General features: G+C 44.1%; 1 protein-coding gene across 2 annotated transcripts; it reads left to right on the top strand.

Annotated features, from left to right (window-relative positions):
* The first annotated feature begins 27 nt into the window (after window positions 1-27).
* ep300b (E1A binding protein p300 b) lies at window positions 28-27,933 on the top strand. 2 transcript variants are annotated; one of them, XM_017481881.3, is made up of 31 exons: window positions 28-518; window positions 630-1,171; window positions 2,398-2,795; window positions 4,269-4,433; window positions 6,877-7,075; window positions 7,951-8,064; window positions 8,158-8,346; window positions 10,016-10,115; window positions 10,229-10,360; window positions 10,449-10,566; window positions 11,421-11,523; window positions 11,609-11,686; window positions 12,021-12,070; window positions 12,425-12,529; window positions 12,735-13,070; window positions 13,230-13,463; window positions 13,560-13,722; window positions 14,503-14,621; window positions 14,720-14,959; window positions 16,715-16,803; window positions 18,297-18,407; window positions 19,718-19,774; window positions 19,889-19,966; window positions 20,086-20,153; window positions 21,620-21,770; window positions 21,918-22,064; window positions 22,278-22,557; window positions 22,758-22,925; window positions 23,091-23,252; window positions 23,341-23,622; window positions 23,769-27,933. In XM_017481881.3, exons 2-31 carry the CDS (start codon window positions 1,057-1,059, stop codon window positions 26,796-26,798), a joined length of 7,581 nt encoding a protein of 2,526 aa, XP_017337370.2. In that variant the 5' UTR covers window positions 28-518; window positions 630-1,056; the 3' UTR covers window positions 26,799-27,933. The 2 variants fall into 2 exon arrangements, with proteins under 2 accessions (XP_017337370.2, XP_017337371.2); XM_017481882.3 differs by having other exon boundaries at window positions 28-1,171; window positions 18,327-18,407.

Genomic DNA, 27,933 nt, shown 5'->3' with positions numbered 1-27,933 from the left:
ATCTTCTCCATTAACGCAACTGCATTCAGTCTCCCCCTGTTTCATCCCCGTCGATGTGTTCTTCTCCTCACCTGATTGCTCGCGGATTTGTTCCCCATTTCTTCTGCTCGCAAGCTTGATTAGAGTTGGTTTGAACCACAAAGTGAGCACATCCATCCAGCACTGCCACGGTTCTCCACTGTCCACCAATAACACTACTGCAGAAAAACAAAAAACAGAGTCTTTATCAAAGTAAATGACTTAATTGGACATGAGAGTTTTTGTTTGATGTTTACGTACTGAGACATCAGATCCTGAACTGCAGATGATTTCTTTGCATGCATGAGCATTGGTACGTTGTGCATGTAGGAGGACGGTTCTTTTGAGCTTTTTTAGCTGTAGATCCATGCGAATGCGTGCGAGAGATGCAGCCCTGCACGTTTCGCTCCATCCCGTCACAAAAACACTAAAGTGCTTTCAAAAACACGAGTGTTCATGGAGTTGGTGGTGCATCTGGACAGTTCTTCAGCACTTCAGCGGTATTGTGTAGCAGTTGGTTTGTTTTATTAGTACTGCAGATGGCTTTATCTGGACTGAGTCAAGTTTCTTTGAACGTTGTTGCATGAACTGTGATTTGTGTCCTTTTGAAGTTGCTGTGTCGATGAGGCGAGATTTGAGGACGTCCCGGGCGACTTCTGGAATCGAACGATTAACCGAACGAATAAGCTGGAGACAGGTGGCGCTGACTGCCATGGAGAATTTCTGGATTGTGGACGTTTTCGGGACCACCGCGTGAGGCGAATTTCATGACACGGACACACGAGTTCTGCTCAGCTTCTGACTGCATTGAGTCCCCAGTTCGATTGGCGTCCCAGCCAAAGCTCCAGCATCCAAAACACTATGATAATTCAGAGACGTCCAAGGCAGAACAAAATCACCACGATTTCTCCAGAATTTATCTAAATCAATGAGTTTGAACTTTCCTTCATTGGGTCTATGAAAGTGGACAGAGTTCCTAGAATATTTACACACTCAGACGAGTGAAATTTCCTATCCCGTGCGGATATATATGCTTTAATGCAGAATCGGTGGAGAAATATGGCCGATAATGTTTTGGACTCGGGGCCATCTTCAGCCAAAAGGCCTAAATTGTCCTCGCCCGCTCTGTCCGGTTCTGCGAGCGATACGAATGGTATAGTAGTGTTTGTTTTAATTCTGTTCAGGTCATAGCTACATCTAAGCTATCGACTAATTGTGATTTGTACGTACGCCTTTATTGTGTGTTACATTACATCAAATTTCCTTCCCCAGGTGGTGCAACATTATATCTATTTCCTAAATTGAGATGGCTGGGTTTTCGTTGTTTTTTTTGGTCAACAATCTACTACTAGTTGCTATCACATTTTCTTAGCTGCCCAGGTAACTCCGCCCAATTAGGCCCAGCCTCCCAAAATTTTAAGTTGTTGTTGTATTGGAACGATGTGAATGATGACACATTTCTACTTTAACATCAAATTTTATAGATTAATACTACTATTTTACAAAACCGTAACTTCTAGCGTTATCTGCAGGTGGTTGAAGATTTCAGTGTTTGGGTTTTAAAATTTTTTGTACGATTGCTTGCAACAAATTATCGTCAAACCAAAGCCCCTTCCTTACTTTTGAATAACTTTGTCATAATGCACATCTGACACACAATTTGCACTTAAAATGTGCAGATGTCTCCAACGAGAATGACTGGACAGTCATTTTTATAGTAATGTTACCCAATTTCTCAGGAACGTTTGTGTTGTTCTGAAGAAATGTGCCTATTTCAGCTCGTTTTTACCTATTGTTTCTCTGAACCATGTGGTTTTCATTAGCATGTCCATCTATTCAGTGGTGTGGACGAGGGGTAAAGCTATTCCAGTTAATAGGACACTGCATAGGTAGTCTACTGTAACTACAGCTGTTTTAAGCTCCCTTATTTGGGGGCTAATTGGAAAAGACACCAACTTTGGTGCCTGTAGTAGGGATGGGCAATACCACAAAAATCACAACATATTTTTTCACAGTACAGGATATACCCGTAGTGCTGCACTCCACACCTGTTTAAATATCTATTAATTTAACATCTATAAAAATTATATTTTATACAATAATACCTGGGATGTCCCAGAATTGTATATTGTGGCCAAATTGATCAGAATATTGGTGTCCTATTGAGACATTATAACTAGCCCAATTATTGGGCACGTTATATATGTAGTATATGATGATAATGTTTATTATCCCATTTGCTTTGCGGGCCAAGAAGGTAATATATAAATAATTCTAATTAATAGTTTGAATGTGAAGTTTTGTAGTCTATATATATATATATTAGATAGACAGAATAAATATTCTGCACAGCATTTATCTCTTAATTCTCTTCCTCAGACTTCAGTTCCCTCTTTGACCTGGAGCATGACCTCCCTGATGAGCTCATCAGTTCATCTGACTTGGCATTGCCTAACGGAGGGGTCGAGGTGTGCCAGACTTCCTCCCTCGGCCCGATCCAGGACACAGTCGCCAAACACAAGCAGCTGTCTGAGCTCCTCTGCTCCGCCTCGCAGCAGCAGCAGCAGGCAGGTATGATGGCGTCGGCCGGCTTTAACAGGCCAATGATGGCAGCGCAGAAAGGAAACGTGCAGACGCAGGGCATTATGGGAGGGCAGGCCATGAACGGGGTACCCAGGATGGGGTACGTCAACGCTAATCCTGGCATGAACATGGCCGATACTCTACAGCAGCAGCAGCAGCAGCTCAGAGCTCAGCAACCTGGAGCCGTTAACAAGGTAAAGTGCATTAATACTACTGTTAATAATAAATATCATTGAGGTCCAAGCACTTTTTAGGTTTATCTCTTAATTATAGTGATGATAAATATAGCCGCAAGCAGTCATCGGGGTCCAGGCACTCTCTTGGTTTGTTTTTTTAATCAGTTCCTCCAGGATTTTGCGATTTTGCGATCACAGGAATTAACGCAAAATCGAGGAAACTCCACAATGTTCTGAGGAGCTTGCAATTTTTTACTCTTGCAAGTGCAGGTTTGGGCCAAAACGTTTCATCACAACATGCATTCAGCCAAAACCCTCTAAGAGTCATGTGCTTCAAACATAAGTACAGCTAAGAGGTCTCATTTACGAACAAACATCACTGTTAAAGACCGTGCTAAACAATTTTGTGCGATTGCGATTTCGTCAATTTGAGTAGTTTTCCGCAAAAAACCCCTCAAACATTTTTGGCTGCAGCAATCCCAAATAAACTCTGTGAAATCCTGTACTGACTGATTTAATACTATTAATTAATGATAACAATAACAATGATATAACTGCAAGCAATATCGGGTCCAAGCATTTTTTTTTGTTTGTCTGTCTTCACCTGAACTGAATATATCTTTAAGATTTGGTCACGATAAGGCAGTGCAACATTACTGTATTTGAAATCATTTGAGACCATTATTATTTTTCTGTTTTATCCTGAGTATAGGATAGGATTCAGATTTTAGTAAGTTGATTCTTTACCTTTATGTTTTTGCTCATGAACATGTTTTAGCAAAGGATTAGAATTAATAAGTACAAAAATCCAACCAGAAAATACTAATACTCTGTTAGTAAATATTTGATACGTAAATAATTTTTTAAAGTGTATGTTTGTTTTAAAATGAATTAAAATCTTTTTTTATTCATTCATTCTAATTTTATATTCTGTCCAAAGTCATAATGTGTTTTAATAAACCTGAAACCTTGAAACTAAATAATTAAAGTGTAATTTTAGTTAGGCCGAGTCTTTCTTTAGTAATTTCCCAGTATGTCTCGGGGAAATGTTCATCCCCAACGAATTTGCCTCATTTCCACTTTAGCTACACTGCTTGGGTGGTTCAACTCTTATCCTCACTCATTAACTAACTTATGTTCTGCATTTATTTTCCGGTTGCGTACCAACAGCGTTATCACGAATTTAATCATTGGAGCGGTGAGCAGATCATGTGTTTGCCTTCCGATGTCGAAAACACAAAATCCCAGGATGCATTTTTAACGTGTTAATAATGTGATTTAATCCTACTAGCCTGATAATATATGAAATATTTCACTCTGAACATTTGGTTCAATATCGTTTGATTTGTTGTCATTGTTAATAATATATTTCTACTGCTATACATCTTGTGCCATTGTTATTTTTGAGTATTAAATTGATCTCTCTCTCTCTCTCTCTCTCTCTCTCTCTCTCTCTCTCTCTCTCTCTCTCTCTCTTTCTCTCTGCCTCAGATGAACATGATGGCTGGTGCAGGCTCTGCCCCATTCATGCCACCTTACTCCCATAGTGGAGCTCAGTCATCTCTTGCCCCGTCCCTCCAGAATAAAGCGCCTCAGAACCTCTCACAGTTCAGCGTGGATCAGAAAGCCCAGCCTGGTCAGAGTGTCCCCGGCCTGGTGAGCTGCATCATGGGAAATGACGTGCTTACTGTCACGTGTATACTAGCGGTGTGGTTATATACTAAAGCGTGATATAGTTATGTGGTATACGCAAGTGAATCAAACGTCTTTTTAGCTAGCAGGAGCAGTTTTTTTCGTAGATTCTTCAGACGTTGGGTCAGAATTATCAGGCTAATGTAACATGCGTTCGTGTGTATGTGCAGTGGAAATTAAAATTAGTTGTTTTTTTTGTGGTAAAAAAAAAATGTCATATCAGATCAAATAATATAGCAACCAACAAAATTCAAGTGAAAAACAAAATATGAACGTTTTAGGAGGGGGAACCAATAACCTGGTTGCATAAGTGTGCATACCCCTAAACTAATACTTTGCTCCTGTTACTTGTAATACAGCACTCAGTGTTTTGGGTAAAACTTAGCACATCTTCATTGCTTCGTTTGGCAATTTTATCTGGGTTTCCCCAGTGTGGGATCAATAAAGTTTATCTTATCTTATTCCTGCATTCCTCATGCCTTGTAAGTGGTAACGTGCACGATGTCATAACGTCATTTCCCACCTCAGGTCGTTCGGGATGTGCAAAGTGGGGAGAAAAACATGGACGCCTCTGCAAAAGCATGCATTTTGTTTGCTCAGTCAGAACCTGTAAAGCTCATAAAAAGCTAGTTTGAGAGCACTTCTACAGTTCCAGGCCTGAGTGGCTACTGGTTCTGTTTCTACTGTAGTGATCTTCAGACATTCAGGCAACGTTTCAGACTGAAATCGCAGCAAAGCGACAACGGCATGCAATAACCACTAGCTGGCTCACGATAGTGATGACTCTAACGCTCCTGATTATCTTCTCAAAACAGTGATCATTATGGTCAGTGTTATAGATTTAACCGAATACTGTGTCTGTATATGACCTGATCTAAAGCCTGTACTGCTGTAAACTGATTTAAATGTAGAGAAGGGGAACTTTACACTGTTCACAGTGTGACCGGCCATGTTGATTTGATCTCGCTCAGTAAACAGGGAAGGAACTAAGACTGCCCCATGCTGAAAGGGCATTTTCTGTGTTTCTCCCCAGTTGTAGGTGGGAGATTACAAGTTGTTATTCCACTTTTCCTTGCAAAAATGCTCCAGATGTATCAAATTACAAGCGAATCGCCTGTATACAGCCCTCTTCGCGTTGTTCCAGAGGTTTTTGGTAGGATTTAGATCTGAGCTCTGACTGGGCCACTCCTAAACCCTGATCTTCTTCTGAAGCCGTTCTTTTGATGACTTGGATTCGTGCTTTGGATCGTTATCGTGCTGGAAGGTAAAATTTTTCTTCATCTTCAGCTGTCTAATAGCGAGACCTGAGGGTTTTCTGCCAAAACAGATCGGTACTTGGAGCTATCCATGATTCCCTCTATCTTGACTAGAGCCCCAGTCCAAGCTGAAGAGAAGCAGAACCATAGCGTGATGCTGCCACCACTGTCCTTCACTGTGGCTGTGGTGTTCTATGCGTCTTGTTTTGGGCCATATCTTTTAGAATTATGTTCAAAAAGTTCTTCCTTGGTTTCATCAGACAATGGTTTGGGGTGATTCAGTCGAGCTTGGATGTTTTTTTGTGGTGAGAGAGGGCTTCCATCTAGCCGCCCTGCCGTGAAGAATACGAGAGATTGGTGTCACATGCAGAGAGTAATCACGTGTTAGATGTTCCTACAGCTCCTTTAATGTTGCTGCAGGTCTCCCGGGAGCCTCCCTGGTAAGTTTTCTTGTTCTCCACTTGTTGATGATGGCCTTCACGGTGTTCCATGGTACATCTAATGTTTTGGAAGTTATTTTGTACCCCTCTCCTGATCGATATCTTTCAAAAGTGAGATCTGCTACATGCTCTGTAAGCTCTTTGGCTTCGGCAGTCGGACGAAACCAGGAAGACGTGAAGAAAACGCTCAGAAACAGCTGGTCTTTATTTGGGGTTAATCAGAATCACTTCAGCGATGATGGCTGTATGATAATTACATTTGAACATGAGTCTGAATTTAACTGCTTGATTCTGAGCACAATCACAAGACCCATTATATAAAGGTGTGCACACTTATGCAACCCGTAATTTTTTTCTTAATATTTTATCTTATTTTGTTGGTTGCTGCATCACATTAAAGGTGGGAAAAGATTTGTTAATTTAAGTTAGCTTTCAGTTTTTTACGTCACAAAGACCTGCTGTTTTAACCCGGGGTTAAGTTAGTTAGCTGTGTTACCGAGTGAACTGTCTAGTTGTGTTCGTTACCTGGTTATATATTGTTAATATATCGTACCCGAGTGAGCGATGGTGAATAAACAGTTGTTTACAGTGTGGTGACGCTGAAGTGTGATACTTCAAAGGCAGCAGATCCAGAACGGAACACAGTAACACTATAGGACGCTGAGTAAGTCTACGTCTGGGTGAATTTTCATGTGAATTTGTTTTGCGCAGGCGGTGGCACCCCCTGTGGCTGACCCTGAGAAGAGGAAGTTGATCCAGCAGCAGCTCGTTCTCCTGCTTCACGCTCATAAGTGTCAGCGTCGGGAGCAGAGTAACGGAGAGCTGTCTCACTGCAGCCTGCCTCACTGCAGGACCATGAAGAACGTCCTCAATCACATGACCCACTGTCAGGCCGGGAAAACCTGCCAGGGTCTGTCTCTCTACCTGTCTCGCTCTCTGTCCTCAGTGACACTCACTACTGGCCTGTCTGTTTCTCTCTATGTGTAGTCTTCTGTCTGTCACCCTGCCCGTCTGTGAGTCATTCTGTTCTCTTGTCTGTAGACCTGTCTGTCAGTAAGAACTGTCTGTGGGTTTGTTTGTCTCTAGACTTGTCTGTCTGTCGTCCTGCATGTCTGCTGTCCTGTTTGTCTGTCTTTCTCAGTCTCTCTGTCTGTCTCTGTGTCTGTTGTTTTCTTTCTTGTGCCACCTGTTCCATTTTGTACCTCTCTGTCTGTCTATCATTCTCTCCATCACTCAGCAGAGATAATAACAGATGTTTTTAAAAAAAAACAAGGATTCAAGTACATGTTTATACACATTTTCAGTCCCTCCAGGATTTTGTGATGGCAGAAATTAACGTGAAATCAAGCAAACTCCATGATATTCGGAGGAGCTCGCAATTTTTCAAAAGTACCGCAGATTTTACGCAGATTTGGGCCGAGACGCGTCATGTGACGTCATGAAAACGTGCATTTATCTAATGTCCTCTTCGACTCGTGTGCTGAATCAAACATCCCTGTGAAAGAGCACACAGAACTATTTCGTGTGATTGTGATTTCGCCAGTTCGAGTAGTTTTCTGCAAAAAGAGCACAAAAAAACTCTACAAGTTGCATTGCAGATTTAAAAATTTTTTAAAAAAAGCTTCCGCAAAATCGGATGTTTTTGGCCTCAAAGATCACAAAAAAAAACTTGACGAAATCCTGAACGGACCGATTTATACACACACTTATACATGTAACTTCATAATACAGTGTGTGAGAACTCTCTCTCTCTCGCTCTCTCTCTCTCTCTCTCTCTCTGTGCAGTGGCTCACTGTGCGTCGTCGAGGCAGATCATCTCTCACTGGAAGAACTGCACACGGCACGACTGTCCCGTCTGTCTGCCTCTGAAAAATGCAGGAGACAAGAGGAACCAGCAATGTGTGTATATGCACACACAAACACACACGCGCACACACACAGTTTTCATTAATGGGATGAATCCATGTTAAATCTGCGATTCTCTTCCTGCAGCTCTGTTAGGTGGAGCCAGTGTGGCGGTGGGTGGGTCTGTGGGTGGCTCTGCCCCCTGTGCCCCTCCCTCAGGACCTAATCTGAACTCGGCGGGTCAGATAGACCCAAGCTCCATCGAGAGAGCGTACGCCGCGCTTGGGCTCAGCTACACGGGCCAGACGGGTCAGATCACACCCTCTACTGCCACGGGTGTGTGTGTGTGTGTGCGCGCAATGAAAAATCCCATGTTTTACTTTTAGTCATCTTTCAAAAAGCAGGTTTGCTAAACTTTGAGGGTTATAAAAAAGAAAAGAACAGGAAATAACAACCAAATAAGGAAAATGGATAATGTAAAGAATCAGATGTCTGTGAGAATCCATAGGGATTCTTCTTCTTAGTCTTCTGCTTCTTCTTAGTCTTCTTTCTCTTCTTCTTCTTCTTCTTAGTCTTCTTCCTAGTCTTCTTCCTCTTCCGCTTCTTAGTCTTCTTCCTCCTCTTCTTCTTCTTCTTCTTAGTCTTCTGCTTAGTCTTCTTCCTCTTCTTATTCTTAGTCTTCTTCCTCTTCTTCTGAGTAGTCTTCTTCCTCTTCTTAGTCTCTTCCTCTTCTTCCTCTTCTTCTTCTGCTTAGTCTTATTCCTCTTCTTCTTAGTCTTCTGCTGCTTCTTAGTCTTTTTCCTCTTCTTCTTCTGAGTAGTCTTATTCCTCTTCTTCTTCTTCTTAGTCTCTTCCTCTTCTTCTGCTTAGTCTTCTGCTTCTTCCTAGTCTTCTTCCTCTTCCTCTTCTTAGTCTACTTCCTCTTCTTCCTCTTCTTCTTCTTCTTCTTCTTCTTCTGCTTAGTCTTCATCCTCTTCTTAGTCTCTTCTTCTTCTTCTTAGTCTTATCCCTCTTCTTCTTCTTAGTCTTCTTCTTCTTCCTCTTCTTCTTCTTCTTAGTCTTCTGCTTCTTCTTCTTAGTCTTCTGCTTCTTCTTCCTCTTCTTCTTCCCCTTAGTCGTCGTCTTCTTCCTCTTAGTCTTCCTCTTCTTCCTTTTAATCTCCTTCTTCCTCTTAGTCTTCCTCTTCTTCCTTTTAATCTCCTTTTCCTCTTCTTCTTAGTCTTCCTTTTCTTCCTTTTAATCTTCCTCTTCTTCCTTTTAATCTTCCTCTTCTTCTTAGTCTACTTCCTCTTCTTCTTCCCCTTAGTCTTCTTCTTCTTCTTAGTCTTCCACTTCTCTTCTTCTTCTTTGTCGTCTTCTTCCTCTTAGTCGTCCTCTATTTCATCTGCTTCTTCTTAGCCTTCTTCCTCTTTTTTTTCATTTTAGTCTTCATCTTCTTCCTCTTAGTCTTCCTCTTCTTATTCTTCTTCCTCTTAGTCCTCTTCTTCTTCCACTTAGTCTTCTTGTTCCTTTTCTTAGTCTTCTTATTCTTCCTCTTCTTCGTTGTCATCGTCTTCCTCTTCTTCTTCTAGTCTTATTCTTTTTTTTATTGTGTATGAAGGAAAAACATCATGCTGTTGGATCTGCTGTTAGTGGGCAGTAGAGTTCTCTCGCTGCGCTGTTTATCCACTTCTACAGCAAACTCAACTATTTCTATTTTAATTTACCCTGTTTGTGTTATTTTCACCAAATACTGAGCTGCTGTTTCTTTTTATCGCTCTCTCTCTCTCTGTCTATCTCTCTCCATATTTGTCTGTCTTTTCTCTGTTTCTTACTGTCTCTTTCTGTCTTTTTCTTCTCTCTCTCTCTCTCTCTCTCTCTCTCTCTCTCTCTCTCTCTCTCTCTCTCTCTCTCTCTCTCTGTATATCTAGTGAGATTAGTCTCTGTTGGAGAAAATGACCGGTTATGTGATCAGTCTGTTGCTTGATATCCTGAATGTAGGGTGAGTTTCTGTGTCTCTGTGCAGGTGTTAATCAGGTTGGTGTTAATGGCGGTGTTCAGGCCCAAACCCAGCAGTCCAACCACCTACCAGATGCTCTGTTACACCGCAGCATCAGCACACACAGGTACACATAACTGTAACGGCGTACAGTCAGACTAACTTTATACCGTACTCCTCACTTTAACATGAAAGCAGCATTAGTCCAGATATGATAAAATACATCTCTTTCTCTTTCAGTCTGATGAGTGATGGAGGTGGGGCAGGGCCTATGAGTTCAGTTCCTCTAGCCACACCCCCTTCTGCAGGAATGAGGAAGAACTGGCATGAGGACATCACACAGGACCTGCGCAACCACCTCGTCCACAAACTGTGAGTCACACACACATGCAGAATGGAATAAGTCTTTTAAATTAAAATCCTATCTGAGGAACCCAATAACAACTCTGTGTGTGTGTAGGGTCCAGGCCATCTTCCCCACCCCGGACCCTGCAGCTCTAAAGGACAGGAGGATGGAGAACCTGGTGGCGTACGCACGCAAAGTGGAGGGAGACATGTACGAGTCCGCCAACAGCAGGGTGAGAACACACACACACACACACACACACACATACTCACTGCATCCAAAAGAAATAAACTTTGGGTTCAGTAGCTTTCAGCAGTGCTACACACCTAGCCACAGAAACACCTCATTTCCTGTTTGAATTGCTAAGACTCAATATGAACTATGGACCTGAATGGAGAGAACAGGGCGGTTCTGGTCCTGCTGAAGAATCCTGATGAACAGGAGAAACACACTCCCAAGTGAAGAGCTGAGAAATGAGAGCATTACAGTGTCGTACTGTGTGTGGTTATAAACGTGACAAATAAAATACAGTTGGAGTAGATTTGATTGTCCTATAGCCAGGTTTTGTGTCTTCTCAGAGAGGGAGATCACCCTGTCTGATGAGGTGTGTGCTGATATGGCTGAGATACGGCCAGCATACGGCATACCGTATAATACCGTTAACATCCACCTGTCTCGCTCTCTCTTTTTGTTTCTGTCTCTCTTTTTCTCTCTTTTTGTTTCTCTCTTTTTCTCGTTTCTGTCTGTCTCTCACTCATTCACTCTTTTTCTTCCTTTCTTTTTCGCTTTCTGTCTCTCTCTATTCCTTTCTCTCTTTCTGATTCTCTTTGTTTCTGTCTCTCTCTCTTTCTGTTTCTCTCACTCTGTTTCTTTCTTTGTTTCTCTCTCTTTATTTTTCTCTCTCTCTGTTTCTGTCTCTCTTTCTGTTTCTCTTTGTTTCTCTGTCTCTTTCTGTTTCTCTCTCTCTGTTTCTCTGTCTCTCTCTTTCTGTTTCTCTCTCACACTCACTCTGTTTCTCCCTTTCTTTTGTTCTCTCTCTCACGCTCTCTCCTTTTCTGTCTCTATCCCTTTCTCTCTCTCTCTCAGGCTGAATATTATCACCTGCTTGCGGAGAAGATCTATAAGATCCAGAAGGAGTTGGAGGAGAAGAGGAAAACCCGACTGCAGAAACAGAGCACACACACAGAAAGTAAGTACACACACACGCACACATAATGTTATGTGTGTGTATATGAAATGAATGAGTGATGTTGATAATCTTCTCTCTCTGTCAGATGGTCCTCTGGCAGATCCGTCACTCCTTCGTCCCACTGGACCGAACCAGATGGTCAACAGAATGCCAAATCCTGCTGGTACACACACACACACACACACACACACACACACACACACACACACACACACTAGTTTATGCAGCTCCCAAAGTATCAGTAGTTACGGTTGCTATTGGAGTCCAGCAGATGGCGCCGTGCTGATGTCTCTAACGCACTCTGACGAGCTTGTTAATGTAAATCAACAAAAAAATTAAAATATTAATAATTGATTATCAGTGTTAATTGATAGTAAGCGCCTAAACCAAAGAATTGGAGGCAAACAAAAAAGGAAAACGATGCATGCTCTCGTATTCTTGTTCAGCATAAATATACCTTTACCTCTGTAACCCCGCCCTTTTTTCCACCTGTGCAGGTATGAATCAGTTCAGTCAGATGGGAGCACAGCCACAGCACATGAACCAGGTGAACTGAAGTGTTTTTTTTTTTTTTTCTTTTTTCTTGGGAGGAAAATGGTGGCGGGAATATACGGCACATTGAGTATTAGAGCTGATATGATGTCATTAAAGAGGCCGTAAGCAACATTTGCGAAAAGGTCCACTTCCTTGCGGAATTGATTTTGATTGGATAAGATGGTCTGGATGGTGATTCCACAGGAAAAAAAATATTTTAAAGAGTAAAAAGAGGGAAAAATAAGTGCCTCAGTGTTTAAATCTATAGTTATAAGCAGATAATAGCTTTACTGAAAACCTTTTATTATACTTAGTTAGTTCCCGTCTAACTGAAGTTCATTCTACTCTGTGGATGTGTTTTTATTAGCTGGGCATGCAAGGAGTACCTCGAATGACACAGCCCAACATGGTTCAGCTGCAAAACCAGTTCAACCAGAACCAGTTCCCGTTAGCCGGTTCCGGCCCAGTCCAGGTGAGCAGCCAATTAAGAATCGTTTTTCTGAGAGTGTTTTATTAAAAGTTTTAACGTTAGCATTGAGCCTAGTGTTCAGATTAGCCCTATTAGCATGTGGTTCACGAGTCGTGACAATTTCTCAATGTGGCGAAAGCTGCAAGTTGTTAATAATTGTATAAAGTTTTACACTAATTTCTCTGCAAATGATCTCTCTCGTGTTCAGATGTCCACTCCACCACCACTGCTCAACAGTCCAGCAGTTCAGACTCCACCCACAAGTTCTACATCCAGCCTTCCACCCACTTCACAACTCCAGACTCCGCCCATCCACCAAACCACACCCTCACCAGCTGCCAGACTCACGCCCACACCTCGTCAGACACCGCCCCCTTTGCCTGGCAATCAAACACCCCAGCCTCAAACGCCCAACTCTGCCATCATGGCCCCGCCCACCCCGCAGCAGCTGGACAGAGCCAATCAGATGCAGCCGCAGGGAGGCGGAGCTTCTGAAGCATTGTCTGTGCCTTCCCAGGATGTGAACACTCAGCCGCAGTGCTCAGTGAGTTACACTACGCTTTGTTCAATTTCAGCTTTGATCTCCATATATGTCAGTCTCTGTATCTCCGTATCTGTCGTTCTCTCTTTGCACGTTTCTACGTACGTGACTTTTCCTCATGGGCTGATCTGTAAACAGTCCTTTTTTTTTTCCTCCTCCCAGCCATATCAAAAGCCGTCCGTGATGACGGACGGTCCGACGTCAACCCCGGCCTCGGTGGGCTCCATCGGCCCCGAGATGAACTCCGCCACTGAACCCGACCTAAAAATGGAGGTCAAAAAGCAGGAGGAAGAAGAAGAAGAAGAGGAGGAGGAAGAGGAGGAGACTCAGGAGGAGGAGGTGAAAATGAAGATGGAAGCCGTGCAGGAGGAGGCGAAGGCTGAGGAGAAACCGGAGGTCAGAGGGACATGACGTCAGATGTTAGTAAACGTTTCGTGAGATGTGTTTCTCCTGACTGATTTTGTAAACGCTGTCCCCCTGTTGGTGGTGTAGATTAAGAAGGAGGAGCCAGAGGCAGAGTCGTGTAAGGCGGAGCCGATGGAGGCATCGACGGGGGAGACGGGAGAAGACAAGAAGCCTGAGATAAAGTGCGAGCCCAAAGAGGAAAAAGAGGCGACAAACGACTCGTCCACCAACACGGAAAGCAAGAAGAAGAGTAAGAACACACACACACACACCTCACACACACCAAGCTTCTCAAAGCATTTTTAAAAAACTATTTCACGCATGAAGCAATGAAATCCAACAATTTAACATCTATCTCAACAAATTATGAGCTCTGTTGTAGTGTTGATGAGTGTCACAGGGTTATACTCCTGGAACTCTTGTACACGTACGCCAATACGGAAACCACGGGGAGTGTGTGAGCTTCTGGAGCAGGAGAAGGTGGTCTCTGAAGGTCTCCAAGGGCTTTAGATGATTGATGCATGTGTACTGTAAGGTGTACTGGGGTCAAACTGAGAATTGTTTTAATTTGTTATCAAAAAGCTAAAAATTATTGGGTTTTTTTGTTTTTTTTTTTAAGAGTACAACGTGGCAGTTTCTACTCCTTCCTCACTTGATCCTCGTTGATCATCAGCGTAAAAACCCTGCTTAACTTTAATTCACCGTCTGACTCCACCTGCTTTGCTTTGCTAACAGTTGCTCCGTTTCCTGTAGCAGCGTTAGCAGAGTACAGTGTGTGTGCGTCCCGTAATTATACTTGTTAGACGGATTATTTCTCTTTGTTTCGCTTTAATCTTTCATCAGAGCAATTCCTAGGTAGAAGCAGACGTTTAGGGCTCTCGAGCCACCAGGGGGCATCGTAAGAATGCTCTAGTAATATCCTGTGGTTAAATGGATGATCAGGTTGTCGGCAAGGTTCAGGCTTTCTCAGGGAACGTCCTTGTGGTGCTTCAAAAACGGCTGTAACGGTGTAACTGTGTCTCCGCCTCAGTCTTTAAGCCGGAGGAGATGCGTGAGGTCCTCATGCCCACGCTGGAGGCGCTCTACAAGCAGGATCCCGAGTCTCTGCCCTTCCGCCAGCCCGTTGACCCACAGCTACTCGGAATCCCGGTACGTACACCACCGCCGCCGCTCGGCGCCGCTGTTATAACTCCCATGACTCGGACTTCACTGTAACCTCCCTCTCGTTCCTCTCCTCTCCTCCGCAGGACTACTTTGACATCGTGAAGACTCCGATGGACCTGTCCACCATAAAGCGGAAGCTGGACACGGGTCAGTACCAGGAGCCGTGGCAGTACGTGGACGACATCTGGCTGATGTTCAACAACGCCTGGCTCTACAACCGCAAGACCTCACGTGTGTATAAGTACTGCTCCAAACTGGCCGAGGTGTTCGAGCAGGAGATCGACCCCGTCATGCAGGGCCTGGGCTTCTGCTGCGGGAGGAAGGTGAGCGTGGGTAACATCCGGCATCGTGGTGAAGGGAAACAAATTTACAAATGATTTCTGGGAACATTGTTAATTTGCTGCAGCTTTTTTTTTTTCCTCCAAATTTGCGATGCGACTTGTGTGCTTTTTTTTTTGCGGAAAGCTAGTCGAGTTTATGGAATTGCAAATCGCACAGAAATGTTTGTGTGTTGGTAAACGAGACGTTTTAGCTGTACTCGTGTTCGAGGCACGTGAATTGAAGACGGCATCGGCTGAACGCGCTTTGTAAATGGTAGATTTTTAACCTTTAGCGGTTCTACAAAGCGCTTTACGCTGTTTCTCATTCACACACACACTCACACACCAATGGCAGCAGAGCAGCTTGGGGTTCGGTGTCTCGCCCGAGGACGCTTCAGCTTGTGGGGACACATGGGCCGGGGATCAAACCCACAACCCTGCGGTTAGTGGACAACCCGCTCTACCACCTGAGCCACAGCCGCACAGACGTCGTGATGACGTCACACCACGCGTCTCGGCCCAAATCTGCGGAACATTTGCGGTAATTTAGAAAAATGACGAGCTCCTCCAAACATCGCGGAGTTTTCTTGATTTTTTTTGCGTTCATTTCTGCGGTGGCGGAATCCTGGAGGGACTGACGGGCTGATTTAACATTTAAAGCAAGTATACAGAGATTTATGTGTGTTTAAGGAAAAAGAGTCTTTGTTAGCGACATCATGCATGTAGCTCGAGCGCAAGACAGCCAATCACGTCGTGTAGATTCGGTTAGTTTTATTTTGCCTGATTGTTACTTCAAATCGTTAAATATCATTAATGTGGGTTTAATTATGAACACCATTCTGTCTCTCTCTCGTTCTCTCTCTCTCTCTCTCTCTCTCTCTCTCTCTCTCTCTCTCTCTCGCTCTTTCTCTTGCTCTCGCTCTCTCTCGCTCTTTCTCCTGCTCTCGTTCTCTCTCTCTCGTTCCCGCTCTCTCGTTCCCTCTCTTGCTCTCGTTCTCTCTCGTTCCCTCTCTTGCTCTCGTTCTCTCTCGTTCCCTCTCTCTCGCTCTTTTTTCCTCTCTCGTTCCCTCTCTCGTTCTCGCTCTCTCTTGCTCTCGTTCTCTCTCGTTCTCTCGCTCTTTCTCTCTCTCGTTCCCTCCCTCCTTCTCGCTCTTTCTCTTGCTCATGCTCTCTCTCTCGTTCCCTTTCTCGTTCCCCCTCTCTTTCTCGCTCTCTCTTGCTCTCATTCTCTCTCGTTTCCTCTCTCTCGCTCTTTCTCTCTCTCTCGTTCCCTCCCTCGTTCTCCCCCGTTCTCGCTCTTTCTCTTGCTCATGCTCGCTCTCTCTCTCGTTCTTTCTCTCGCTCTTTCTCTTTCTCTCGTTCCCTCTCTCTCGCTTTTTCTCTCTCTCTCGTTCCCTCCCTCGTTCTCCCTCTTTCTCTTGCTCATTGTCTCTCTCTCTCTTTCTCTCTCTCTCTCTTTCTCTCTCTCGTTCCCTCTCTCATTCTCGCTCTCTCTTGCTCTCGTTCTCTATCTCTCATTCTCTCTCGCTCTCTCTCTTGCTCTTGTTCTCCATCTCTCACGCTCTCTCTCGGGTGCTCTCTCTCACTCTCTTTCTCTCCCCCTCTCTCTTTCTTTCTCGTGCTCTTTCTCGCTCTCTCTCGCTCTCTTTCTCACTCTTTCTCTTGCTCGCTCTTTCTTGCTCTCTTTCGCGCGCTCTCTCTCGCTCTTGCTCTCGCTTGCTCACTCTCTCGCTCTCTATCCCTCTCGCTCTATCTCAGCTGGAATTTTCTCCTCAAACTCTGTGCTGCTACGGGAAACAACTCTGTACAATCCCTAGAGATGCTGCCTACTTCAGCTACCAAAACAGGTCAGTCTCTCTCTCACACACACACATACACACACTCCTTATTCAGCTTCATTCCTCATATACCACAGCCTGACCGTTACAAACATCGCCATCGTTCCCCTTTTTAAACTAAAAACATTCTGATGATAATTGTCAGGATTTCCAGCGTTAATAAAAACAGAATTTTGTTGCGTATTCGAGTGTTTACATCATCACCTCCATGTTACTGTGAGTCTGTCACACTGTGTGTGTGTGTGTGCGTGTACGCGTGTTTTTAGCGCCACTAGAGTATCTGTAAGTTGATTATTTTCCTATAACAGCACGTCCCACGCTGTTTTATTCCTTTCACGCCACAATGATTTACCAACAGTTCAAGTTATTGTAGTCATTAAACAACACGCCATGCTTTTTATCCATTTGTAGTTACGTTTAATGTGAATGGTGACACTGGAGACTCCTTACATTAGTGTTACATAAACGTATAAAGGTCTCCTTTCCGAAAACTCCACTTTTATGTGGAGCGTCCACCGTACGAGTCGCGGTGAACGAGCCATTGCTATGGAAACGATAACGTATTAGAACGGGCGTGTGAATATAAACCTAAAGCTGCTGTTATAGAAGACTAATCAACACCTTCTGACCAATCACAATCCAGAACTCAGCAGCAGTGCTGTGGTATAATTATAATTTCTATATAAAATATCACTTCCTGTATATTATCCTTTCTCACGGATGTCCTACCGCTCCTGCTTTCCTACTCGACTTACAGCTCAGACACTTTGAAAGAGACTCCTCAGACTGTGCAGCGCGTGTGTGTGTGTGTGTGTGTGTGTGTGTGTGTGTGTGAGAGAAAGATTAAACCATGTTACAGATGAGGTTTCTCTTTAAAGCGCTCTGACAGGATGATGGGTCTCAGGTGCACCAACACTGTTCCTCCGTATCCACCTGTTCATTTTTGCCCTCCATTGGCCTTCTCGTTACACTGTGTGTGTGTGTGTGTGTGTGTGTGTGTGTGTGTGTGTGTGTTTGTGTGTGCTTGTGTGCGTGATTAAGGGCTCGGTGGATAGGAGGTTGCTTTGCTTGGCTTCTGTAGCTTGGTTAGACAGTGGTGTTTGTCCTGAACGTATTGATTCATTTTCTCCACCTCTCTCTGTTCCACTTTTTCCATTTCATTCTATTTTTTTGTTTTGTTTTGTTATTTCACTCTTTTTTTTCCCCCCCATTCTTCATTCTGTCCTTCCCTCCTCTTTCTTTATCTCTCCCTCTTTGTTCTTTGATGCTTGTGATGTCTGCATTGGCCTGCTTTGGTGCGACCAATCATCCTCTCTCCGAAAATTTACACGCCACCAATCAAATCAATCGGCTCACACGCCCCAAAAAAAACCCTTCTGCTTCATGATTGGCTGCTTCCGGCGACGACCCCTCTCCTGCCCTGTGTGCCTGCCCTGTCCTGATTGGTGACTCCCTCTGCGTGCCTTCTCTGTGATTGGCTGTGCTCTTGGCGAACGGTGTAGTTCACCCAAATATGGGCTTCTTGCTAACAGGTACCACTTCTGTGAGAAGTGTTTCAATGAAATCCAGGGCGAGAACGTGTCCCTGAGCGACGACCCCACACAGCCTCAAACGTGAGTACTGCCTCGCTTCAAACACTACAATCCTTAATTTATTACTTAACATTATATCAAAAACTAAACAAAAGTAATACAATACATTTCTGTATGCTGTGTAATATCACAATACAGATCATTCTAAAGCTAAGTAAGTGAAAACGTTTCAGAAATGTATCACATAGTCTTCCTTTGTAGTATTTTGGGTTTTTTTTTTTATGAAAACCTGATGATATACGATTTCTTATACGTTAAGAAATTTGCACATTGGCACGTTATAGTTAACCTTCTGAATATTATCAGGGTTAACAATGTGTTTTTAAAGTTATATATCTGTAATCTCATCAAAAGATAAGCATGTATTAGGTATGTTAGGCTCATCTGTACTGTAAAACATAACAATACTTATGTACTGTAACATTTAATACAATGTTAATTTGTACCTTAATATCTTTTCTCTTTCTCATGTTGTTTTATATGACTTGATATTCCACAAGTTTGCTGCAAAAATAAAGATATGTTAATGTGTGCAGCTTAAATTTTTATAGTATGATATTTTAAGTAAATATTAGTTGTATGTTTATATATATACTGTTACTTTGTATATTCTGATGTTAACTTCTACTGAGATGCTGTTTTATGTAGGTTCAATGTTAGCGAGTTATTGATAAAATAACTTGAGGACATTTTCTAACTTTGATATTCACATATTATGTTGAAATATAAAGTGTTTTTTAATTGTATGCTTTAACTTCTGATAGTGTCTCGTTGTTGATGAAATGTATTTACCGCTATGTAACCTTGCAGATTAATATGTTCATTTCTGTTGTTTTTCCCCTCTTAAGATCCAACAACTGAATTTATTATTCTTTGGTAGTCATAGATTTATAAAATTAAAATTTTTGTTATAATTTTTTGTATCGTTTAACGTATTTAAACTTGCACTTTTACCTTTTAAGTGTGTTTGTTTGTTGTTGAATCTTATACAGGTTCAGCAGTGAGAGTTTTTTTAATAGTATCTAATATCTTGATCATTTATAACAAGTTAGCTTTTCAGGAATAGGTTGGTCAACTTAAGAAAAATTCAACGCAAGAACATGCAGTATAGAGGCTAGATTTTATTTGACTCATTAGATAACTTTTACGATTGGAAATTAATTTAGTCTGTAATATTCGGTTGGTAGCTTGTCTTCGGTTTCTGTTCAGATGTGTGCGTTACTCACAGCTTGTTTTATTTTCTTGTAACATTTCAAATTAGTTTAATGAACTATTTGGTTAACCCCTGCTTTATTTATTTATTTGTTTGTTTATTTATTTATTTTTAAAAGAGCCATCAATAAAGACCAGTTTGAGAAGAAGAAGAATGACACCCTCGACCCAGAACTGTAAGTCTCGTCATATAGCTCAGCTGTTCGAAGGGTTTTTATGGCGTTAATTACGTCTTTTGATGTTTTGCATCAGAGCCAGAACAGTTACGTATTTAAATTTTCCTCCTGCAGATTCGTGGAATGTTCTGACTGTGCTCGTAAAATGCACCAAATCTGCGTCCTGCACAACGAGACGATCTGGCCGTTAGGGTGAGCTGGTTTCTGTCTGTATTTAAAACAGTGACGAGTCACAGGTAAACACTGCCTGTAGTTATGAGGTCAGCTTTCACAGGGATCTCTCCTCACCTCTACATTAAATCCCTCTACAGCTTTGTGTGTGACGGCTGTTTGAAGGCGTCCAATAAGACGAGGAAGGAGAATAAATACGCCGCCAAAAGTAAGTGTTTTTTTTTGTTGTTTATCTTTTTAAACAGTGAATGCCAAACAGATAGTAGACTTCTGCCCGCGTCTTCCACAGGAGTAGCACAAGGAGATGCTGGACAGTTACAGTGTTTATTATCACTATGGCTGAAAGCTTCGGTGTGTTTTACAGAACATTACTGAACTTCACACCAAACTCAAGCAACTTGTACAGCTGAGATTCTCAGGGCATTCTGCAAAGTTGTGAAGCTGATGTTTGAGCAGCGTTCGTGGAGAATGAGCAAAATTCCATGTCCATTTTGTGTATTTATCTTATTGAATATGCAATTTGTGGTTAAATAGGTCAATGCAGATAGATTAGCCCAGTGTGTGCTTTACTGCAGCCTGAAAGTCACTTCAGGAACAGAGACCGTGTGTCTGTGTGTGTCTGTGTGTGTCTGTGTGTGTCTGTGTGTGTCGTGTGTGTCTGTGTGTGTCTGTGTGTGTCTGTGTGTGTCTGTGTGTGTCTGTGTGTGTCTGTGTGTGTCTGTGTGTGTCTGGTGTCCGACAGCAGTGCAGCTGCAAATCAGATTTATAATACATTATAATAAGAGATGCACCAAGGTATCGGCCGATAGTTTAAAAACATCCAATGATCAGGGCCGATTATATCCTTTCAATCAAAAGAGGGCGGGAAAACACATTGATTCCGTGCTGTGTGTAAAGATGTCTCTGTGTAGAATGACGACAAAACTGCGTTTGTAATCTCTGTAATCTCTGCACTGATAATATTTTACACCAGATGCTGCAGCAGTGAAGCGGGAGATTCGGCGTTGAGTGTAATTTATTTTTGCCGCGCTGCTCGCTCTGAATTAAAGCTCCAGTACACCGTTGAAAGATTTAAATGAAGATGAGATGACAAAGTATATATTGCACAGAAAAAAATATTTGTAGAGTAGTATAATTCATATCCAGTGAATGTTAATATATAAAAAAGTTGATATTCTATATTACCAGTTTGATGTCAGTGATGAAGTAGAAATGCTTTTGTTTGTGGAGAGTGAGTCAGAGACTAACAGTATGGTGCCATGGTAACATGTACTGTGGACGCTCCACGTAAACAGATTTTAAAAATTGCTAATACGGTGAAGTTTTCTGTAAGGAGAAATGTGTTTGTAACTGTAAGTGACGTGTAACGTAAGTGATAAAAAGAACTAACTTCGTTTCATTGGCGTTCCACAGCATTAAACGTAACTCTAAACAGAGAAAGTATAATGTAGTTCATTAATGACAAAAAAAATTTGTAATCAAGTTTCGGTTGGTAAGAGTAACTTTGCTTAACGTCAGCACTAATTGGATATTTCCATCCTCCAGGAAGGCTCATCACAGGAACACACTTTCGTCACCTGTTGCAGTTATTATGGTGACCGTGGGACTCATCACTGCTGTCAGGATTTAAATGTCAACATTTTTTTTTCTTCATCTTCCTGTCTCGTCTCCCAGGGCTTCCCCAGACGAAGCTGGGTAACTTCCTGGAGACACGCGTGAACGAGTTCCTGAAGCGGCAGACTCATCCCGAAACCGGTGATGTCACTATCCGGGTGGTTCACGTCTCCGACAAAATGGTTGAAGTGAAGCCGGGAATGAAGTCCAGGTGGGCGTCCAGTTGGGTTATTTTTGGGATGTTGGTATAATTCTCTTATACCAACAAACATGTAGATAACATCACCATCCAAAATATCCAGTGGTATCGTTTAAAAATATGAGTGGAGTAATAATGTGTAATACTTTGTGTTGGCAGATTTGTGGACAGTGGTGAAATGGCGGAGTCTTTCCCCTACCGGACGAAAGCTCTGTTTGCATTCGAGGACATCAGTGGAGTGGATGTGTGTTTTTTCGGCATGCACGTACAAGAGTATGGCTCAGATTGTCCTCCGCCCAATCAGAGGTGAGAGCAAATACTCCAAAGAAGACTTTTATCTCCTAGATACTTGATTAACTGAAAGGGGGTGGGGGGACCACTAGAGTGTATGTGTCTGTCACCTGTGACAGTGATACTGTTGACTTTTAACTGAGCCTTAAGCACATTTATCAAAGTTTGACTGACTTTTTCTCTCGCTGCCGTCTCTCTTTCCGTCTGTTCATCTCTTTCCTTTCGCAGACGTGTGTATATCTCCTATCTGGACAGCGTGCACTTCTTTCAGCCACGTCATCTGAGGACAGGTGTGTATCACGAGATCCTAGTCGGGTACCTCGAATATGTGAAGAAGTTGGGGTTCACCACAGGACATATCTGGGCGTGTCCACCAAGTGAAGGAGATGACTACATCTTCCACTGTCACCCACCGGACCAGAAGATCCCCAAACCCAAACGACTGCAGGAGTGGTACAAGAAGATGCTGGACAAGGCTGTGGCAGAGCGAATTGTTCATGACTACAAGGTAGCCATTGCTATAGTGCTCTTGTTAAGCTTTTCAAAATCCCTGCTGAGCATCTTGGCCCATTTCCCCCTTCAGAGCTTCTCCTTAATCATTGTATCTGCTCGTGTGTTTGTGCACATGAAGCTATGTTTATGTAAATAAGCTCTGCTCCATATTTCGTGTTAACCCCTGACCCATTTTCTTCTCCTTCCCTCTCCTAGGACATCTTTAAACAGGCAACTGAGGATCGCCTGACGAGTGCAAAGGAGCTGCCTTATTTTGAAGGCGATTTCTGGCCCAATGTGCTGGAGGAGAGCATCAAAGAGCTGGAGCAAGAAGAGGAGGAGAGGAAAAGAGAGGAGAACAGCACATCCAACGAAAGTGTCGATGTGAGTTTACATTCTGAAGCCATCGAAAGGATGAACACGTCTAATTAGATAGCACCAACATGTCCTGATCTGGTCACGGCAGGTTGCTTACTTGTTCAATAAAGGTGGTGTCTTTATACAAGTTTGGCTTTCCTATAAACGCCTACGTCTTATTTGTTTCTGTAGGCCACGGAGGGCGACAGCAAAAACGCGAAGAAAAAGAACAACAAGAAGACGAACAAAAACAAAAGCAGCATGAGCCGAGCCAACAAGAAGAAACCAGGAGTGCCTAATGTTTCAAACGACCTATCTCAAAAACTGTACGCTACCATGGAGAAACATAAAGAGGTAGTTTTCTTGCTAATTTAATCAGCCTTTGACAATGTCTGCCTTTCCACAACAAAAAAACATTTTCTTAACTCTTCGGTGTTCTTAGGTCTTCTTCGTCATCCGTCTCCTTGCCGGCCCTTCCGTCAACTCGCTACCTGCCATCATAGATCCAGACCCACTGATGGCGTGCGACCTGATGGATGGGCGTGACGCCTTTCTGACGCTGGCTCGGGACAAGCACCTGGAGTTCAGCTCTTTGCGACGAGCCAAGTGGAGCTCAATGTGCATGCTGGTGGAACTGCACAACCAAAGCCAGGATCGCTTTGTCTATACTTGCAATGAGTGCAAACATCATGTGGAGACACGCTTCCACTGCACCGTCTGTGAGGTAAGAGACCTCATTGCTAATTCTAATCTGTCTTGTTGCACTTCATGCACCGTGATCCCAAGCACCAGAACAACTGAAATGTGACAATTGTCACAAAGGGAATCCTTTTCTCAAAACACTAAAGGTGATTTCTTTATTCTTTGCAGGACTATGACCTTTGCATCACTTGCTATAAAACTAAGGGTCATGAGCACAAGATGGAGAAGCTTGGTCTTGGTCTAGATGATGAGAGTAGCAACCAGACAACAGCCGCCACTCAGAACCCTGGTGACTCTCGTCGTCTTAGCATCCAGCGCTGCATCCAGTCTCTGGTGCATGCCTGTCAGTGTCGCAATGCCAACTGCTCCCTGCCTTCTTGCCAGAAGATGAAGCGGGTGGTGCAGCACACAAAGGGCTGCAAGCGCAAGACAAATGGTGGCTGTCCCATCTGCAAGCAGCTCATTGCTTTGTGCTGCTATCATGCCAAGCACTGCCAGGAGAACAAGTGCCCTGTGCCATTTTGCCTCAACATAAAGCAGAAACTCAGGCAGCAGCAGCTGCAGCACAGGCTACAGCAAGCGCAGATGCTGCGTAGGCGCATGGCCACCATGCAGCGGACTGGGCAGCCTCCTCTTAGTGGTGGCCCACCTGGAGGTCTTCCATCGCCAGGCAGCAACTGTGCCACGGGTCGTAGCACACCAACATCAGTGGGTACCCAGCCTCCCACTCCTCAGACGCCTACCCAACAAAGTCTTGCTCCTGTACCCCAGCCTGGAATGGGAAGCATTCCTGTTGCATCCCCTCAGCAGATACAGCAGCCACAGGGCAACATGCCTCCCCAGCACCCTGGCCATCCGCAATTTCAGCAAATGCAAAGTGCTCAGGGAGTGATGACCTCTCCCCAGCCTCAAATGGTTTCTCAACAACAGACGGGACAGTCACCACATCCCAGCGGTTTGGCTCAGTATGGCCTGAGACCTCCAGGTTCTACAGGCAAACCAGGCCTGAGTCCGGCAAGCCCCAGCAGCTTAGGGGCAGGTCCATTGCAGCAACAGTCGGGTCCTCCTGCAGCAGCTGTGGAAATTGCAAAGAAGATCCAGCAAGTGGCAGATGCACAAAGAAATATGGCAAAAGCTCACCTACTACAGAGGCCAGTTACACAGACAGGCATGATACAACCACACCCACACCACCAACAACCCCAAGCGCAGATTGGGATGACCCATCCAGGGGTTAGCATGGTAGGTGGAACAGGGCTACCTCCTCATGCGCAAGCTACTGTTTCCCGAGGCCAGATAGAACAGCAGCAGGGACCTCAAGGAATGATGGTTGGACCGGGACCCATGCAGCAGCAACCTGTACCACAGCCTACTGCACAGGGCCAGCTTCCTCCACAGGTGCAGATGCAGCAAAGAGCTAATGTGCAGCTTCAGCCTGCTGCTCAGCAGCAATGGACTGGACAGGGGATTCCACCTCAGCAGAGACCTCCAGTTATGAACCAGCCTGGGGTGGCTACAATGCAGCAACAAATGCAGCAGTCTCAACAGCCACAGCAGCAACAGCAAATGCCAAATCACAATGCCTTGATGAATATGGTGCAGGGTGGACTGCAGGGTGGTGCTGCAGGTGGAATGGCAGGTGGGAGTCTTCCTCAGGGAACTGTGCAGGAATTCATGCAAGCCCTGCGATCACCTAGCTCACCTCAGCAGCAGCAGCAGGTTCTCAACATTCTTCGTTCCAATCCACAACTAATGGCTGCATTTATAAAGCAGCGGGTTTACAAGTATAAAAATGGGCCAGGAGGTCCTGCTGGTGCACCGGGAGGACCAGGGGCAGCCATGAGCAGCCAGCCAGTGGGAGTCAATGCTTGTGGGCTTCAGCCAACCATGAATATGGGACAAGCCCAACTGGCCCAGCTGCAACAACAGCAGCAGCAGCAAATGCAACAACCTCAGAGGCCCCTGCTTCAGCAGCAGCAAGTTGCCGGGTTACAACAACAGCAGCAACAGCAAGGAATACCGGGCCAAGTGCCTCCCAACGTGGCCAACATGAATCCACAGTTCAGAGAGCTGCTGTTAAGGAGACAACAGCAGAAACTACAGCTGCAACAGCAGCAGCAACAGCAGCAACAGTCAGGGGGAAATCACACCGCATTCACACAGCAGCAGGGCTACATGAGTCAGCAGGCTCAGCAGACACAACCAGGGGTCCAACCTGGTGCCCAGCAGCAGGGTTACCCTGGCAACTCGGCACAGCAGCAAGGTTACCCCGGCAACTCAACCCAGGGTTTCCCAGGCAACTCTGCACAGCAGCAAGCTTACCCAGGCAACTCTGCTCAGCAGCAGGGTTACCCAGGCAACTCGGCTCAGCAGCAGGGTTACCCAGGCAACTCGGCTCAGCAGCAGGGTTACCCAGGCAACTCGGCTCAGCAACCAGGTTACCCAGGGAACACAACCCAGCAGCAGGGTTTTCCAGGCAACTTGACCCAGCAGCAGGGTTTTCCAGGCAACTTAACCCAACAGCAGGCTTTTCCAGGAAACCCGGCCCAGCAACAGGGTTACCCAGGCAACACTGCACAGCAGCAAGCTGCTGCAGCCTTGCAGCAGAGACTGCAGCATCAACACAGATTGCAAATGCAGCAGCAGCAGCAGAACGCTGGGCTGCAAGGGCCTGATAGAGGTGGTCCACAGATGCAGCCAGGACAAGGAGGAACACAGTCTTCATCATCTCCGGCAATGCTGCAGCAAGCAATCCACCAGCGACTGCTTCAGCAACAGAAGCAGCACCTAGGTGGAACTTCGCCTGCACAGCAGAACAATCCCATGAGCCCACAGCAGCAAATGTCCCAGTCGCCACACCTGCAGGGCCAGCCGCTCCCCAACTCTCTCAGCAACCAAGTGCGATCGCCTCAACCCTCCCCTCGTCCGCAATCGCAGCCGCCACACTCGAGTCCGTCCCCACGAATGCAGCAGACTCAGACGGCTTCACCACACCCCACTCATCTACAGCAGCACCTACCTGGCATGGCTCCTCCTCCACCTCCTCCCCAGCTACAGCAGAATGCTATGGACCCTGGTGGGAACTCGATGCTGCCGCATCTCAGCGGTATGGTGGGACTCCACCCTGCGGGCGGGAAAGACATACGACCCCCTAGTGGGCAGGATCTCGGGGTGAACATGAACCCGTTAGACATGTAGTTAGAAAACCTTGCCAGAGACAGTGTTAGCTTTGTTTTGATAATACGGTTATTAATTATTTAATTTCTTTCTTAACTATGAACACCATGAACTCTGATCTTCCTATGGGAGATGCGGAACTTGCATAACCGGAATGTTATGAGTGTGAACGCTAAATTATGGCTTTTTTTTCCTTTCCTTTTTGTTTTTTGCCAATTGTGAACAAATAAAGGCTTGTTTCTCCGACTCAGAGAATAGAACACAGGTAATATTTTCAGGCCTGGGGGAGTATTTACCTTTTTAAGATATATTTTTTAATATTTTAAAAATGTAAAGTGCTGATTTATTGAATGCAATGGGTTTTATTTTATAAATATTTTTTTGCTCCTTGAAGCGGTCTCTGTTACTATTTTTACAGGACGGAAATGCGACAAATGTTACAATTCCTGTCATTTTTGTTACTGTTTAATTAATTATTCAGATGTCATGCGTATCTTTTTGAAAAGTTTGGTTTTACATTCTGTTATTTATTCTAGTGATATATTTTTTTTTCTCTTGGCTCCTGGAGACTGCTACAATTCTACAGAGTCTATTTTTAATACCTGAGAATTTGCAGAGTGGTTTCGTTACATTTATGTTGACGAATATCGAGAAGATTCACAGTGTTGTGGGCTGAAAGGCTTAGTGGTGTCGGCCAGTGGACCTTTTTTTTGTGTTTTGTTTTCTTTTGTGCCACATTGGTTGAAAATGCCTAGCCATAGTGTCCACATGGGGCAAACCACACGTCCTGTTTTCCCCAGTGTGTGTGTGTGTGTGTGTGTGTGTGTGTGTGTGTACTTACGACACTTATTGGCTAGTGGAGGCATGTATTTGCAGAAGCTTGTGTGTGTGTGTGTGTGTGTGTGTGTGTGTGTGTGTGTGTGTGTGTGTGTGTGTGTGCGCGCGCGCGTGTTTATGCTAATATGCATAGATGAGATTAGAGTTTATCTAAAGAACTGATCTCTCCTTCCTCATTGCCTCCACTTTCAGAAATCTCATTGCGCTGTTTTTTTTTTTTTTTTTTTTTTTTTTAGTTTAATTTAATTATTTTTTACTGTACAAAGGAACAAACCTTGGACTCCATACCATTTTTGTAATAAAATGATGTCAACAACAA

Source organism: Ictalurus punctatus, chromosome 12, assembly GCF_001660625.3.
Source record: "Ictalurus punctatus breed USDA103 chromosome 12, Coco_2.0, whole genome shotgun sequence".
Lineage (NCBI taxonomy): Eukaryota > Metazoa > Chordata > Actinopteri > Siluriformes > Ictaluridae > Ictalurus > Ictalurus punctatus.
The sequence above is the reverse complement of the archived record's forward strand: the minus strand, read 5'-3'. Positions and strand labels throughout refer to the sequence as shown.

Bases quoted from the DNA above. Each gene is read 5' to 3' on its own strand.
- ep300b (XM_017481881.3), top strand. From the start codon at position 1,057: ATGCAGAATCGGTGGAGAAATATGGCCGATAATGTTTTGGACTCGGGG. The intron at 10,116-10,228 runs GTACACATAACT...TTTCTCTTTCAG, and splicing joins CGCAGCATCAGCACACACAG to TCTGATGAGTGATGGAGGTG. The intron at 19,775-19,888 runs GTAAGTCTCGTC...TTCCTCCTGCAG, and splicing joins GACACCCTCGACCCAGAACT to ATTCGTGGAATGTTCTGACT.